The sequence below is a fragment of the Pinus tabuliformis genome, chromosome 5_2 (assembly GCF_031772625.1).
Source record: "Pinus tabuliformis cultivar Carrire ecotype Pingquan chromosome 5_2, CPIR1, whole genome shotgun sequence".
NCBI lineage: Eukaryota > Viridiplantae > Streptophyta > Pinopsida > Pinales > Pinaceae > Pinus > Pinus tabuliformis.
The window spans coordinates 828,159,509-828,174,378 of record NC_142306.1 but is presented as its reverse complement, the minus strand read 5'-3'; the positions used below and the strand labels follow the sequence as shown (position 1 = coordinate 828,174,378).

Below are 14,870 nucleotides of genomic sequence, written 5' to 3'. Positions count from 1 at the left end.
AATCCACTATCGATGGGGTTCTTAGAGCAATGAACACCCCTGGGAACCTCCCTCCATGAAGTGCCTTTCCTTCAATTGCAGAGGTCTTGCTAGCGCCTCCAAGAAGCTAGCCCTGAAGCGACTATTTGGATCATCTCCTATTGATATTATCCTTCTCCAGGAGACCCTAGGCCCTGCCGACTCCATATCTGCTTCTCTCTCCTCTATCACCCCGGGATGGCAATTCTCGGTGATGGACTCCATGGGTCGTTCGGGGGGGCTTGCTATTGGTTATAATCCTGAGACTATTAGGGCTCTGGGTTCTTGGGGGGGACCTGGATTCATGGGCCTCGACCTCTTCTCGGCCGATCTGGGTAAATGCCTCCGGGTTATTAACATTTATGGACCCTGCCATCACAGAGAATCCTTCTGGAGCCACCTCCTTAATTTATCGATCTTCACTGCTGAGAATATCATACTGGGGGGCGACCTGAACTTTTCATTGGGCTATCAGGAATCCTGGGGTACTATGGCCCAGATTGACTCGATAACTAAATACATGGCTGACCTCCTGGACCGCCATGACCTACTGGATGTTCCCATGAATAAGCCTCTCCCCACCTGGAGGAACAGAAGAATTGGAGAAGCGGCCCTGGCTAGAAGACTAGATAGGTTTTTGATGAAAGGTTCTCTGTTTCAGCAGCTCCACCACTACAAACAATGGGTCGGTTCTGGAGGCATATCTGATCACCACCCAATCTACCTGGAGATTGCGGGGCCTTTCAAAAAACCAAAAGCCCCATTCAAATTCAACCATGGCTGGCTACAGGACCCATCCTACATAAAGTTGGTCAAGGACTTCTGGTTACTTCACCCAATCGATAGATCAGACTCGTTGGCAAAGGGATTCTGCAAGAATTTATCGCAACTCAAACATCTTACAATCAACTGGGCCAGAGAAAAAAATCATAAGGATAATTCTGTCCTAGAGCTCATAGAATCAGAAATATCCACCCTCACAGATGACAGAGGATTGGGCTTTACCTCGGCTGATGAAAAGGCCCACCTGGTGGATCTTGAAAACCAGAAGAAAAAAATCTCGAGGGAGCGAGAAGAATCTGCCAGACTTTGTAGCAGAGCTACTTGGCTAAAAGCGGGAGATGACAATACTTGTTTTTTCCATAATTATGAAAAAGGCAGAAAGGTAAGGAACACCATTTGGAGTCTCCCTATGCCAGATGGTGATGTAGCAGACACATTCCCCAAGCTCTCACAGCTGGGTTCATCCCACTTCAGGAACCTCTAAAAACAACCACCAGGTGCAACTATTGCTGATATCATCAACATTGCTGGTCACTTCCCCAGATTTGTAAACGATGAAGATGCAGAGACCCTCTTTGATCCAGTGACATCAGAAGAACTTGAAAGCACCCTTAAGTGGTTCAAGAAGGATCGAAGCCCAGGGCCGGACGGATGGACCATCGAATTTTACATCGCCTTCTATGAGCTAATTAGCAATGATCTTCTGAGGGTGGTTGAGGAATGTAGAGTATCGGGATCGCTATACAATGCTATCAATTCTACCTTCATAACCCTAATCCCTAAATCTGATTCCCCTTCCTCTTTTGAAGATTACCGTCCCATCTCCCTCTGCAACGTGCTTTACAAGATCATTACCAAAATCATAGCAAATCGCATCCGTCCCATCTTGTCTCGTCATATTGCTCCTCAACAATTCACTTTCCTCGAACACCGACAGATCCATGAAGCCATTGGAGTGGCTCAAGAAGCCCTCCATACTATCTGGACCAAGCATCACAAAGCCATTATCTTAAAGATTGATCTAGCCAAGGCTTTTGACCGGGTCAGTTGGCTCTATCTTAAGATGATCCTCATTCATCTGGGATTCCCTAATAACTTCATCACTTGGATCATGGCCTGTATAACCACTCCCACCTTCAGTGTTCTGATAAATGGATCTGCATCCCAGTTCTTCCACTCTGAACGTGGTCTCAGACAGGGCTGTCCTCTGTCTCCTCTCCTATTCCTGATTGTCATGGATGGGCTGAGTCACCTTATTGAATCGGCAAAGAGGAATGGGGATCTTCGTGGACTAAAAATTACTGATGACTGCTTCCTCACACACCTTCTTTTTGTAGATGATGTCCTGATCTTCCTTGATGGCAGCATTCGAGATTCTCGCTCCTTCGCAAACATTATCTCCCTCTTCACATCAGCCACAGGGATGCTGGCCAACCACTCAAAATCCTCAATTATTCTTTCTATAACCTCTATCCAGGAATCACAATTGGCCCATCATCGTTTTCCTTATAGCACTCATCCCTTGGACATCGGACTGAAATATTTGGGATTCAGGATCAAGCCTGTCAGCTCAAAGATCACGGACTGGGTATGGCTTGTTGCTAAATTGGAGAAGCGACTCAATATCTGGAGCCATCGATATCTCTCCCGAGCGGGCAGAATTGTACTGGTAAAAGCTGTCTTGGAAGCGACCCCAGTCTTCTGGATGACACTGGCCTGGATCCCGCGAAGCATTCTGATCAGATTACAGCAAACTTGCAATAGATATCTGTGGAATGGAAATCAGGATAAGTGCATATATTCTTGGGTCGGATGGAAAAAGATCACAACACCCAAAAAATGGGGGGAATGGGGTCTAAAAGATCTTCCTACATTCGCACAAGCACTCGCAGCAAAAATGGGATGGACCTTGCTCACTGGTAACAATCTATGGACAGTCATCACATATCACAAATATATATGGCCTCTACACATTTTGGACTGGATTCGCCTCCCATCCTGGCCAAAAGCTGGCATATCATCTGTATGGAAAGCTCTTCTCAACTCTATACCAATTATTAGGGATAATTTGGTGTGGAAAATAAACGACGGATCACAGGCTCGTATTGGAATGGTAGTGGCGGTAGGCATATACTACCCGCAGATCTCATCCGCCATCTGCACTCACAGAACATTAAAGTACTGGCTGACATAGCAGACCCTCAAAACTCTTCCATCTTCGATCAACACTGGAAAACAACAGTATAGATTAATATCCCACCCCTCTGGCACCAGGACTGGTCTTCGTACATCAGCGCTCTAACAGATTCACATATCAGGATCAAACAGGGGCTGGATGAACTCATATGGTATCACTCGGAAAACGGCATCTACACTCCAAAATCCGGCTACCTCACTCTGATAGCACACAAGGTCCCGGACACTATCTCCTTTTGGTGGAAATCTGTTTGGAAACTCACCACTCCCCCTAGGCAAAAAATTTTCTTCTGGTGTATTTTGAGAGAATTTGTTCCCACTGGGGAATATCTCATGCGCCGAGCAGTCCACGGACCGACCTGGTGCACCCTTTGCAAACTCGACTCAGAATCGTGCACACACCTGTTTATAAACTGTTCTACACTACAGGCATTATGGCAATCTCTATCAACCTCCATACAACACTCTGGAAAATGGGAGGGGGATGACATAATCCGGACTTGGGAGTCTTGGTACAACAAACACAAAAACTCCAAACTACAAAGCCTGCCTATAGTAATGTGCTGGTATCTATGGCTTTCTCGGAACCGATTGATATTTGATGATAAACCGATAAACTGGTCGCATCTCACTGCTCGTATCATTTTGGCCTATAATGAGCTGCCTGAACCACCATAGCCGAAAGTTAGAACTCCGCACGACCCCCCGAGAATTGATCACAATTCACCATGGGCATATTTTGACGGCGCAGCCCAACAACAGGGCTGTAGAGGTAGTTTTCTATTATACATCAATGAAAAACATTATTACAAAGTGAAACTGGGTCTGGGCGCTGGCACAAATAATTTCGCTGAATTGATCACTCTCCGACATCTTCTGCATTTTGCATTAGGACACAACTGCATGCATATACATATATTCGGAGACTCGAAGATTATCATTGATTGGTTCAACAATACCACTATATGCCACACACACACTCTCAGCTATATATTGGATGATATCAACATTCTAAAGGCACAATTCACTGATATCACTTGTCAACATATCTACAGGGAATACAACAGCAGTGCCGACCAACTATCCAAGGAGGCCACGACACTACCCAAAGGAGAGTGGATGATCCAGGAGCAGCATGGAACAAATGTATATCAATACTATCATCGTCCGTATATAGATACACATTATCACAGGGCAACCAGCCCATGAACTGCAGATCTGAAAATGATATTTTTTGGAAACTTATTGTACATAGTTGACAATACATCTACTTACAGCCCTGCGTGGAAATGGTATATATAGCATAGAACTATCACTGAACATCCTACGTGATGTTTTTTGCATTTTGAACAGAATAGATATATAGATATACCCATCTGTGGTGAAAGAACCTATAGCATATGCTGAATTACATCTACAATATGTAATTTTTCAAAGTAAATGAAAGATTACGATTTTTCCAGTGGAAAAAAAATATTGTGACCATCAAATTAAAATGAAACTAATGCACACTAAAGAAACATGTTAAGAGACACATATTTACCTAATAGAAACATTAGACCAAACTGAACTTAACTAACTCCTAAGTGTCTAAATATCCTAACAAGTATCATGGATCTAGATATGGTTTAAAAAATGTGGTAAGAAAAAATATCTAGTACCACGCATTTAGGAGGTAACAAGGAGTGTAATTACCACAAGTCTCAAATCCATATATGTGTGTGAGTGTGTGTGTGTGTGATATTAGCATCGGAAACAAATCTAGAATCCAAATATCCAAGATATAATTATTATGTGCAACATATACCTCTCTTGGATCTAGATTTAATCTAAAAAAACATAATAAATCCAAAATCTATTATTATATAATGTGTTTTCTTTAATCATTAATTTGTGTTAAAAAATATATGGAATATGGTATATATGAATTCAAGTTAAAACATGCATTCACAAAACCATATGAATCCAAATATTTCCTTAAGATCCAAAAATATATTGAACATCTAGCATTTGGAAGGTCATGCAATGTGCACATATTTCTTTCTCATTGATATGGATATGTCTCAAATAAAGTGCACTAAGTATATTTTATTTTGTATTATTTTATTTACAAAAATGAGTATTTTTTGCTATTAAGTCTATGTCTCATCACAACAAAATACTCGGGAGATTATTATATGTATTTTCCATACATATATTTCTTCAAGGAAGAACTCGAGAAAAATATCAAAATTTCACACTAGAAGCCTGCTACTACAAAATCTTGACCTACACCATAACATTGGCGGACATATAGTCTGCAACACCAACCTAACAACAAAACATATTTCCAAGGGGAATTCATAAACCAAAGGGAGAGTGTTCATCTACTGGGGGGCATATTCAAATTGATCAACAAATGTCCTAGACATTGGCTGGGAGCATTGGTTGAAAAACTATGATTTTTTCTTGTTTCAAATTGCATTTGAGGCTCATTTGATTTCCTATGCAAAGGATCCACTTCATCTTCTTGACAGTTGACTTTGGAGTGGAGAGATTTAATTTCTTCTATGAGGAACATAATTGTGTTTGCTTGATGATGAAAAATCCATTGTAGGTTCATGATCTCAGTCAGAAGGTCCTCAAGTTTTCGTGGTCATTTAATGCCTTTGCTACTATCACCATTTATGCCAGAGGGGTCCTTCCAAAGTGCCATCGTTCAAATTCCACCAACAAGAAGCAAATGTTTGGTGTGGGCCTATTGTTGGAGGGTCCCGGGGTCAACATAATGGATGTTAGAAGGGTCAACAATCAAGAGAAAGGTCAAGGGGAAATTAGGGACAGATAAGAAGCCCGTGGGGGGACCAGAAGGGAGTCCAATTTATCAAATCCAAACTTATCATACCAATAGTGAAAAGAAAACCTTGATAACAAAGGAAGAAGGTGCCGATTTTTTTACCTGCTAGGGTCCCCACGCATAACAATTTTCAAATTCTCCAAGAAGCGCTGTAAGGCCCCCATGATCTTCGTTGCCTCAGCCTCTTGTTGTTGCGATGGCCCCTCCAGAGCCTCCTCAGGATGGTGATCCCCATTCTGATTCTCTCCTCAACAAGCTCAACAAGAAAATGCAAATGGCTTTGCTACTCTGCTATCTTCTCTCGAACCTCCTATAAATAGACCTTCAATTTCTAAGTTTGTAAAGAAAATAGAAGAAATTCCAGAAAATCATTCTCACACCCTCCCTTCCTCGTCATGCTATGATCTCTCTCTTTGAACAAGGATTGGTGGGATCGTTTATAGGTCTTTGGCCTTCTCCTCGCTTGGTGAAGATGTGGGTTGAACAGAATTGGGCCTCCTAAATCAATGGGAAAATCTCGATCAGGTTCTGTGGAAGAGGCTACTATGCATTCCATTTCAAGACAAAAGAAGATAGAGACCCGATATTTAGAAATTTCCCTTATTTCATGGACAACATGGGGCTATATTTAAACAGATGAACTCTAGATTTTGATCCAGAGTTGGACGTCCCAAATGTTGTGCCAGTCTGGGTGTGACTTTCCCACCTCCCTCTCCACTGTTGGGGAGATGAATCAGTTAAAGAAATAGGAAATGCAATGGGAAAATACATCGACATAAGTGAGCCCAAGGAGAATATGCATGTGTGCGCAAGAATATGTGTTGAAGTAGACCTTGGAAAGGGTCTCTTGGAAGCAGTTAAGATCAAAGTTGACAGTTGGACGCACATTCAATAGTTGGACTACGAGAAAATCTCATTTAAATGAAAGGTATGTCATGAATACAACCATTTTGCTAATAGATGTATGGGAAAACAAGAAAATGAAGAAGTAGAAGCTCATGACCCAAAATGGGAACAAGTTAAAAAGAAAAATCCTGCAAACAAGAACCCTCCTCATCAGCCTCCTCTCCAACAATCTCCCTCTAAATCTGCCCCTATTCTCTCAACTCCTATCCCTTCGCCCTCTTCCCCCTTTCCCTCTATCAACCCTTCTCTCTCTTCCTCCTTCCCAAAGGTCTCCAATCCTTTCAACCCCCTCGAAAAGCCTGTAATTCCTTCCTATTCCCCTCCCTCCTCCCCTCATCTCTCTCTCCCTTCATTTCCCACCCCCTCATCCCCCACTCTTCCCCTTAGCCCCCCCCCCTTTTGATCGAATCCTTACCAGGAATCAATCCAAAGACTCTTTATCCTCTCTCGACCATAAAAAACGACCAAGAAGAAATTCCAACAGAGAACTAAGAGATGAAACAACAAAAAAGGAAATGGCTATGGGTACTCAATAACCTATGGATTCCTTCCTCAAAAATAACTTAGGAAATAAAGAGAAAACACCCCATCCTTCTAGAGGGAAAGGTCCCTCTACTTCCAACCAACATAAATAATGAATTTGGTCTCCTAGAACTGTCGAGGATTGGGAAATCCATCGAAATTCAATGCAATCAAGGACTTATTAGCAATGGAAAATCTAAAGATCCTCATGATTCAAGAGACCAAACTAAAAGAAGAAGAATCAGGGAAAATGATCCAAAAAATAAAGACCTATGGAGGATTAGCTCTCCATTCAACAGGGGTCTTGGGAGGAATATGCACTATGTGGAGGAAAGAAAAATGGGATTTAGTAAACCAACTAAAAGAGTAGTACTGGATTAAAATAGTCCTAAGAAACAAAATTTCTGAAGAACAATACTGTATGATCAACATCTATGCTCCAAATCACTATAGAGACAAAGAAGTTTGTTGGAACTCACTGAAAGACCACTTATTCTAGGAACAAAATAGAAAGATCATTTTTGGAGGATACCTTAACTTAGTCCTAAATGTGGAAGAGAATTTTGGAGGCTCCTTTCATGTTTATCCATCAAGGGATACCATAGAAAACATTATGGAATCCAATAACCTACTGGATATCCCTCCCAAGAATGGAAAAAACACTTGGAGCAATAAAAGAATTGGGAAAATCAATATAAAGGAAAGGCTAGACCACTTCCTAATCCAAGATAACATTTTAATAAATTTCAGCTCAGTTATCTCGAGAATAGTCCATACTTCAACATCTGATCATAAACCTGTGGTTATTTCCCTAGGAAATATGGGAAACCTGGGACCCATTCCCTTTAGATACAGTCCAATGTGGAATAGCAATGAGGAAGTAAAAATAATAATAGTAGAGGTTTGGTCCCAAAATATCACAGGCTCTCCAAATTTCGTGTGGGAAACCAAACTCAAAATTCCAAGAAAGGAAATGAGGATATGGGCCAAGCATAACCATAAAGAAACTCAGAAAAGGAAGGAAAAATTCCAAAAAAAATGGAAACATTCCAAGAAGCAATAGAACAACTGGAGAAACAATTGACAGTCAACTTCAGGAAAAGAAAATGTATTGGGAAATATACAGAGAAAATAGAGCCGAGGAAGAAGAATGGCGATTAAAATCACGCTCTCTCTAGCTGAAAGCTGGAGATAAAAATACATCCTTTTTTCACAACTCAGCCAAGATGTGAAGAATTAATAATAATATTGAAATCATAAAGGACGAACAAGACAAAGAAATCAGAGGTCGAGAAGCATTGAAAAAGGAATCTCTCAGTCACTTCAAAATCTTCTCACAATGGATCCGACAAATACATATTATGAGACATTCATCCAGCATATCCCCAATAAAATAAGTGAAGAGAACAATTTCGATCTCTCAAAAGAAGTCGAGGAGAATGAGATCCAATCAACTATTTGGGATCTTCACTCAAATAAAGCCCTAGGCCCAGATGGTTTCTCCACCGCTTTCTATCTCTCCAACTAGCTCATAATAAAAAAAATATCTTATCAAAATGATAAGAAATATATTTAGAAAAATAAAACTTGGAGGCTTCACCAACTCTTCATTCCTAGATCTTGCTCCAAAAGAATCAAAGCCCTCAACATTCAGTCGATTCAGGCCAATCTCTTTATGTAATTCCTCCTATAAAATAATTGCAAAAATCCTCACCAATCGAATAAAGCCTCTCCTCCCTAATCATCTTAGAAAACCAAGGTGGCTTTGTGTTGAATAGATGGATTCTGGATAACATTATGATAGTCCAAGAAGCACTGCACTCAAGTGTATTAAGGCATCATTATAAAATTAGATATCAAAAATGCATTTGATAGAGTCAATCTTGATTTCCTATCAACAGTCCTTAATAAATTTGGATTCTCAAGTGTGATAATAGATGTTATCAAAGCCTGCACTGAAGGACCTTGGATCGCCCCTCTGATCAATGGTAGGTCGTGCGAGTATTTCCAAAGTTCTCGGGGCTGAGGAAAGGATGCCCCTTATCTCCTTTTCTTTATATAATAATGGAAAATTCATTAAGCAGAGCTCTTGAAAAGTGTATATTAGATCAAAATTAACTGACCTCTTAATAACACCAGGTGTCAAAAGCATCAACCACTCTTTGTTTGCAGATGATACACTATTGATGAGGGGGGATTCTTCAATAGTAGCTCGAAGGATTAAAAAAGTGCTTGAAAATTTTATGATAGTCTCAGGTGGACTCCTCAATAACAAAAAATGTAGAATCTATGGATGGAACTCTCCTCCTCATACTCTCCAAATAATATCCCAGATTCTAGACATCCCCTTTCAAGCAAGATGGAAAAATTTCCTCTATCTAGGCCTCCCAATATCAAAAGAAAGTTTGAAGGGTGAACTGTGGAACAATCATATAGATAAAATGAAAAAAAAAGATTCAAAATTGGGGGATGAACTGGCTGAATTTGGTAGGCAGGGTGATCTTGATAAAGTCAATGCTCACTGCTCTCCCAATTTACCAATTTGCAACAATTTTAGCCCTTGCTAGCATTCACAAGCAAATAGAGTCAATAATAAGGGGATTCCTATGGAAAGGAGGGAAATATGAAACAAGAAAGTTCAACTTAGTGAAATGGGATCAAGTCACTTTACCATATGAAAAAGGAGGTATGTCCATAAGACTCCCAAAATTTTTGACTTTGGCACTAGGGGAAAGAATAACTTGGAGGCTCATCACAGGGAAGGATCACTGGTGGAAGCAAATAATGGAATCAAAGTATATGAATCATGCCCACACTCTCCTTCTAGAACAAGGATCCCCGATCAGGGCTTTTTCACAAGTGTGGAAAAGTCCTCCCTATAATCAAGTAGCACACTTCTAAACTCTCGGGGAATGGAAAAGATATTAAAATTTGGGAAGATAGAATCATGGATCCTCCCCTTGCCTCTCATACAAAACTAAAAAATTTAAGAATATGGATTTGCGCAAAGGGAATTTTCACTCCGGGAGAAATCTCTCTTTGACAAAACAATAATTGGGTTGATTGGAAAATTCCTATCCTCCCTTATACTCTCAAAAAACAATGGGATACATTAATAACTCGTCTCAAGGGAGCTGCTCCAATTAACCAAGATTCCAAAGGCTCTTTCCTCTAGGGACCAAATGGATGAGAGTACACTGTGAAATCTAGATATCTAACCATTCAAGCCCAACAAGATAATTAGGAGTGGTTACCTTGGAAAACAATGTGGAAAACCGAATCCTTGCCAAAAGTTAGAATCTTCATCTGGTCTCTTCTAAAAGGCAAAATATTAATTGCTGATAATCTCAAGAAAAAGAGATTCTATGGTCCCTCCAGGTTCCCTCTATGCCTAATGCTCGAAGAAATCATTCAACACTTATTTCTTGACTATTCATTTGTGAAAGAATTTTGGAAGCTCCTAGTTATCCCACTGGAGACCGATTTGAACATGTCTAGAAATTTTAATGATTTCTTCATAGCTTGGAAAAGGGAATAGCCCCACTCTCATAAAGGAAAGCACCCCATCAAAAGAATCTGGAAAAGTCTCCCTACCTTTTTATGTTGGCATCTTTGGTTAGAAAGAAATCAAAAAATCTTCAATGATCGCCCCCCCAACCACCGAAAATTATTGGCTAAGACCTAGATCCTAACATATGAATTCCTTTCCTCAAAAGGGATGAAATCCACTGACTTTAACAATATTTAGAAAGAGGAGAAATTTTTGATCAACAATGCTATAAGAAGACCTATCTCACCAAATATCCTCATCTCAAAGCCAACCCTTCAAAACTGGAAAACAAGGCTTAAAAATGAAGATTTCATCATATGGATGAAAAATCTAAATAGGCCATGCCTATTTTTCGATGGAGATTCAAAGGCAAATCCAGGCAAAACAAGAGCGGGTGGCATCCTATTAGAACCTGGTAGAATCAATACTATTACCTATGAATGGAGTTTAGGAAACAATAAAATTAACATGACAGAGGTATATTAGTTGTTACTTGGTACAATGATTCTAAAAAGGAGGAATATCTAGAATCCGATCATTTTGGGAGATTCAACTATAATCATACAGACTATGGTGAAAAAGAGTAGCCCAACAAACACAACATTGTGCCAATCCATCTTAAGAATTATAAAAAATTTGCAAAACTTAGGCCAAGTTTCATTCATTCCTATCCTGAGAGACAACAACAAAATAGCAAATATTCAAGCAAACTTAGCAATGGATCGGCCTCCTCGAGAATCTTGAATTCTAAGTGACATACTACAAATCCCAATTCCATCATTTTTGCTTCAAGTCAATCTCATCATGGTCACATCAATTTAATAAAAGGAAGCTGAGAAAATCTTCAAATAAATCTCCAGCTTTGGAATCATATCCCTTTCATATCTTCATTGTAATCCCTCTATGCTCCTGCATGCATCCCAAGTCTTTCAAGCCCCCTTCTTTTCCGCATGACTCTTTTACGTCATTTTCCTCTCCTCATCCACTTCTCCCTTGTCTCCTCTTTATATTCTCCCTCTCCGACTCTTCCTTCATCCCTTACCAATTCCTCCTTTGCTACTCCAGCTTCGTCCCCCTCCCGTCTCGTGTGCCCTACTTTGAGCATCGACCTCCTAGTGCCTTAGAGATTGCGCTTCGCTACCTTCCTTTTCGGGTTGATCCCATTATACCTCCCTTTAGTGGTCTCCATTTCTCTTTCTCCCCCCTCTCCAAGCCTCACAATCTCTTGCATGCGTCATCACTTCCCCGTTCCTCTTTGCCCCCTCTCGTTCCCTCAGTATTCTCTCCTCCCTTCTCTTCTTAGGGAACATCTTCTGTAGTAATCTCTTCATCCCCTATGTTGAAGTGATCCATAAAAATCTCCAGTCAACAGTTAAGTGCAAATTTATTCCTCTCCCCAACTATAGAGAATAATCCTATGGACAAAGTTGCTCAAAACGATAAGTGTGTAGTTTACAAAGCTAACAAATTTATGATAGACCAACTACATGAATCTATGAAGGATGTAAACATGCAAGCAAAGAATGAGAATTACCATATGAAAAAGCAGCCCGACAATCAGAACAAGGAAATATAAGTGCTCAAGAATAAGTGTTCTCATCTTGAGGAATCATACAATTATATCAAGGGCCTCATCTTAAATCAAACAGGAGAGAACTCCAACTACCAGGGTAGTAGAATCAAGTCTCAGTAAGAACCATTTGTGAGTAAGTTTTAGATGTCCACAAAAGTGACATAATTGCAGCAAACTCAACATCTATTTTAGTTTCATTATGTTATGTAAATGTATATTCTTACTTAATTAGTTTGTATGGTAGTATAATCAGAACTTAGTAGGAAATTGGAAAATTTTGATTTCAATGCTCAGGGAAATGGGACTGCATTCCCTCTTCTCCCTCTAAAAGACATATTTTACCCAAAATCCAATATGTAATGGGAACTCACTCCAGTTTCTTCTTTTTGGAATAGAAATCAAAATAACCGATCATGTTAAAAAAAACAAAGGAAGAAGGTTCCAAATTGACTTAGTGTTTTCCAAAGTGCAAAACAGAGGAATAATACTCGGATTCATCCAAGATCTTTTACTTAAATATGCATCAGAATTACACGAAACATAGATTATTAACCATGGAACTTACAAGCACATAAAAAAATTTGGAAATAACAAGATAAGCATGAAACCATGACAAAAATATTTTATTATGGAGTTTGTCCAATTTGAACTACGTCTCAGGGCCCTGCTCAATAGTGGGGGAGGCCTTCTTTCATTAAGTGGCATAAAAAGAGATAAAAGTATAAGAAACATTCATTTATAATCCTTATACCTCCGAGATGAAATATGGACAAAGAATGGAGAGCCCAACTTCTGAAACAGATAGTACCACTGAAATCCTGGTGGAAAATCATTCAAAAATTCCTATCCAAACACCTAATTCCGATAATTGGGCTTTCTGCACCTTCTCGAAACCTCCCTACTGCTCAAGGCGAGGTTCTGACCCCTACTTCCAGGTCAGGTTACTGTTTCATATAGTTCTAAACTATCGACCAGTCTCCTCCTCCTTCCCTGTGCAGACCTTCCATTATATAATCTTAATCGGCTGACTCCTCAATTTCTGAGAAGTTCCAAACAACTGACAAACTTTAGTAGGCTGGCATTTCCAACATAGGTTCTCAAGGCTGCAAATAGTACACAAGTAACAACACCTATTTAAACATAGTAAAACCACTTTAACATTGTTTTCTCATGAATCGACATATTCCCTGAATCCCAACGACTTTATCGGCGCTGATAACCCATCAGCGCAGTGATAGAAAATTACAATCGGCAGAGACGGGGTGGTACTTGTTATCGAGATAATGCATGGTATGATGTGTGATATGTGATATTGCATCGCAACCAAACTCTATTGGGGCTGATTCGTAAATCTCTTCCCTCTGCAATTGCGATATGCGAATCACATCGCTACCAAACTCTGCCGGGGCTTATTCGTAATCGTTGATTTGCCTCCAATCTGTGATTTCGATATCGCAATCGCAACTCGGCTGATTCCTTAAACCGTAGAAATCTACTTTTTTGCGATCAACTATATGCAGGACCAATGGCAGCCTGCCACTTGGCGCTTCCCCATTCCTTGAGAGTTTTTCCACATCACTTCCTCCTACCACTTGTCCAAGTCAAACTTGAGATTTGACTTGCTATAACTTATTCATATGAACTAAGATTTGAGTGTCATTCACACTGTTGGAATAAGGATGATGAGCACTTTTATCCGATGCTAACTTTATATACTTTTTTCCACTTTGAGTTTTGAGCTTTCTTACCATGCCACTAGTATTTTATAGAGATCCACCTAGATCAATCCTCCCCACTAAGAGCTTTTGGACTGCCAAAAGCATTTTCAGTCTATTGGAAAGTGAGGAAATTTCTCCCTCACTTTATCTTTCTCCATCCATAGAAATTTACTTGAATGCATTCCTTTGAAGCCAACATGAATGTACTCCACATCTCCCCGTCGTGAAGTTCTAGTTTTCCTGTCGAGAATGATATCTTTGGGAAACTTGTCTAGATAATTTGGTGCAAAATTGTCCACTGTAGGAATATGTGCAGCCTCTTCGGTATCCATAATCAATGAAGGTTCATAAAGCTTCAAGTTTTCAACATTCACTACTGAGTACATTTGCATATAAGCAGGCAAGTCAAGACGAAAATAATTGTCTCCAATCTTTGCCAATATGGCTAAGAGACCATATTGAATGGGCCTCAATTTCTTCCCTTCTCCCTTCATTCTTTCCTTGCTGATGTGGAGCCATACATTATCCCCAACTTGAAACTGATGGTCAACTCGGTGCTTATCATGTCGAGCTTTATACCGAGCTTGACTCTTCTCCAACTGCTCTTGTACTGCCTGATGAATCCCTTGTATCCGTTGAATAAAATTTTGTGCTTTGTCCCTATCATCTCTTCCATTTCCATCCTCATATTTCCTAAAGACCATGTTTAAGGGATCCCTTATTAGATAACCAAAACATGTCTTGAACGGTGAGCTCTGTGTGGATGAA

At 40.0% G+C, this 14,870-nt stretch overlaps 1 protein-coding gene across 1 annotated transcript; it reads left to right on the top strand.

The window, feature by feature from the left end:
- The first annotated feature begins 232 nt into the window (after positions 1-232).
- Positions 233-1,285, top strand: LOC149161871 (uncharacterized). Its single transcript, XM_089435034.1, has one exon. The coding sequence runs from the start codon at positions 233-235 to the stop codon at positions 1,283-1,285; it is 1,053 nt and encodes a 350-aa protein (XP_089291160.1).
- The last annotated feature ends 13,585 nt before the right edge of the window (positions 1,286-14,870 follow it).